Source organism: Nicotiana tomentosiformis, chromosome 2 (genome assembly GCF_000390325.3).
Source record: "Nicotiana tomentosiformis chromosome 2, ASM39032v3, whole genome shotgun sequence".
Lineage (NCBI taxonomy): Eukaryota > Viridiplantae > Streptophyta > Magnoliopsida > Solanales > Solanaceae > Nicotiana > Nicotiana tomentosiformis.
Window position 1 is genome coordinate 87,780,017 of NC_090813.1, and position 3,132 is coordinate 87,783,148.

The 3,132-nt window shown below is 33.1% G+C and overlaps 1 protein-coding gene across 1 annotated transcript; it reads left to right on the forward strand.

The window, feature by feature from the left end:
• Nucleotides 1–497: 497 nt before the first annotated feature.
• Nucleotides 498–878, forward strand: LOC104114167 (protein GLUTAMINE DUMPER 6-like). Its single transcript, XM_070193724.1, has one exon. The coding sequence runs from the start codon at nt 498–500 to the stop codon at nt 876–878; it is 381 nt and encodes a 126-aa protein (XP_070049825.1).
• The last annotated feature ends 2,254 nt before the right edge of the window (nt 879–3,132 follow it).

Genomic DNA, 3,132 nt, shown 5'->3' on the forward strand with positions numbered 1-3,132 from the left:
ATAGTTTTCGCAACGTTTCAGTTTTACTCTTTCATTAGATAATGTATACAAAAATTCACACTCCCTTTCTTAATATGTCCAAGTTAATCTTTCTTTTCTCCAATCTCTTTATATTTCAGAAACCCCTATATATTTTCTGTATTTCTCTTTAATATTCTTATTCACCTTTTTTCTCCAATATTTCATTACTCACTTTCTTTCTACAAAATTTCATTAGCTCCACTGTTCAACAATACTTTTAAGTTTCCAATAATTCTATACTTCTATTGCTCTATAAAATATTATCTAATATCAACAATATCTCAAAAAAAAATAAATGAGCTCGCTATATTATCAATTGAATAAAGATAATTCGAGAAAATCGATTATAAAAATGATTATTAACAACTTTGTATTTCAACGGAATATTTCTTTTTCCTGCCCTATAAATACAAACATAACAGAGCAATCAATTTCTCAGATTAACTGATCGAGAGAAAAAATATATTACTAAGAAGATGACAACTATGATAATGATGATGAAACCATTACGTAATACAACTTCTACAGCAGGAGACTCGAGTTTTCACAGATGGAATTCCCCAGTTCCGTACCTCTTTGGTGGGTTAGCAGTTATGATGGGATTAATAGCGTTAGCATTGTTAATATTGGCTTGTTCTTACAAGAAACGTTCGTCGTCGACGGAAGAATCATCGTCATCTTCCAACAACGTTAATGATTCCGACGACGGTCGTCAAGAGAAGCCGTCGACGAAGTCAGTACAGGTATTGAGACCAGAGATGGAACCAAAATTTGTTGTGATTATGCCTGGAGATTACAATCCTACGTGTTTAGCCAAGCCCGCCATGCCTACTCGCCAAGGTCCTGACCAAGTTTGAGTCATTTAATTCTTTTCTTTTTTCCAATAGTTTCTGAGCTGGAATGAGGTAGAAAGTAGGAGTAAGAGATGATATGGGACGGAAATAATGGAGAGTAAATTACAGCAACTAATATGTAACTACATTTGCCAAAAACAAAAAGGGAAAAAACTACAACCCGTGAACAATATTTTTTGGTTCAACTTCTTGTCTTCGTATTTTTGGGGGTTTTGACACTGATGAGTGCGCGGAGAAATCGGAAGTTAACAATATATAATGTTTAATTATCGATAGTTTATATATTTCAGCAAATTAAGGGTTAATTGTTTACATCTGTAACCAAAGTGGATTCTTGATCACGATATATGTTAATTAGGTTAGCAAGCGAAGCTTTAGAGCTTTCGAGGCGAACTCCAATAATTATGAGGAGTTAATATTTGAGGTAACAAGGCCCTTCCCAAATGAGGCTTTAAATTTTTGAAGCATCTATTGCTTCCACAGTAAATTGCCAAAAAGACCAGGACCCCAGAAAATTAACGAAGGAACAACATAAACATAAACACGAGAATTCTCCTTAATTTGCTTTTTTCTTTACACGCACTGTCAATTAAATGTACGTTCAAAAAATGTAGAATAGAGACATAAAGTACTAATGTATTATGGCTTGTCGTGGAGTATATCCTCGTATTTGAATTGGGAAGAAGGATTCCCTGCTGCGTGAATTTCGGGATTTTTAATTACAACATATCATATTAAGTACTGCAATAAAATTTCATGTGCAAAACATGTCATATACCTATTTCATTAGAAGAAATATTGAATGGGGGTAAAAAATTTACCTTTTTGTTTACTTTTTTTTTTCCTTTTGTTCGTTGATCATGATATAGATAAGGTTCATAAGTGAAATATTCTGGAAAAGTTACGAAATGAACTTTCGATAATACATTAATGTGACGCATGTTATAAGGCTATAGCAAATTATGAGACGGAGTGGAGTGTTGGAATGACATTAAGCAAAAGTTTCGTGCAATTAAGAGAAAGAGACTATTAAGCAAAGGTTGAAGAGAGACATCTTTGTATGATTAAAGCCTGTTACAAGAAGCAGCGGCCCTGGAAAATGACATTCACTAGACTCTGGTAAAATCTTATACCAAATTAAAGATACGTATTGGTAATTCATAACTGTATTAGACACATAGTATATGAGCTTAAGTTCTATACATTGTCTATATATTTACACAATCAAAACACTTATTTGGTAATTACAAACAAATCTCTCAATAAACATTACATAATTGGTAATCAAGTAAAAAATAGTATAACCTAATTTTAATTTGCTGGTGCCAGCTGATAGTGTAAATCATCATATATACATTATCAGTATATTAAGTTGGGGTTAATATCAATTATGAGTAAATAACGTTTTCTTACTTTTGGTCAAGCTGAACAAATGCAGTAATTATTTTACGGAAAATCGGTTATTCATTGCGCCAAAAATGATAACATCATGTGGTCCTCTCTCCTCCTATTCTTGTGTCGTTTCATTAATTATTATGCCCCTTATAGAGCTGCCTATAGAAAATCAGAAAGTTAAAGAAAAGAATCACAATGATGATATGATGAAGAAACCATTGGACAATTCCAGTTAAAATGTTAACCTTGGTCTAGTTTTTCAATTTAAGTTATGCACAATATATATTTTTTTAACATAAAGTACATTTAAACTTTTCTACCATATCCTTGTACATCCTACAAGGATAGACAACATTTTTATTTAGTGACCGATGACGACCACTTTTTGCCCGATCGTTACTGACCTATAGCGATCATATTTGGGCTTTTAACGACCAGATTTTTCATCGCTAATAACCACTTCTCTTGTATATATAATCATGTCAATTAGAGGCGGAGGTAGTCTACCACACTAGCTAGCTAGAGCAGACCTCACAGTCCCGAGTAGTATATGTTTTGCTACTATTTGTCTTTGTCTGTGTGTTGCAATTACATTGGATTTTACGTTAATTCGACGTGCCATAGTAACATTTGAGAAGAGTTAGCGAACCTCATTGTGTTTTTGCTATTTCCGCTCACACAGAAGATTAGAACAATACAGTTGAATGACAAAATCCCATTCTGTTCTTGAATAAGACATTAACGTGATGCAAATTATAGCTAGGCCTATAGCAGTTAATGTAATATATACTATGAAGGAGGAGATTGTTGGAATCTAAATCCATGGCATTAAGTAAAAAGTTTCGTGCAAGAAAAAGATGTC

What these genes read in the sequence shown, in the direction of transcription:
- LOC104114167 (XM_070193724.1), top strand. Translation starts at nt 498, where the DNA reads ATGACAACTATGATAATGATGATGAAACCATTACGTAATACAACTTCT.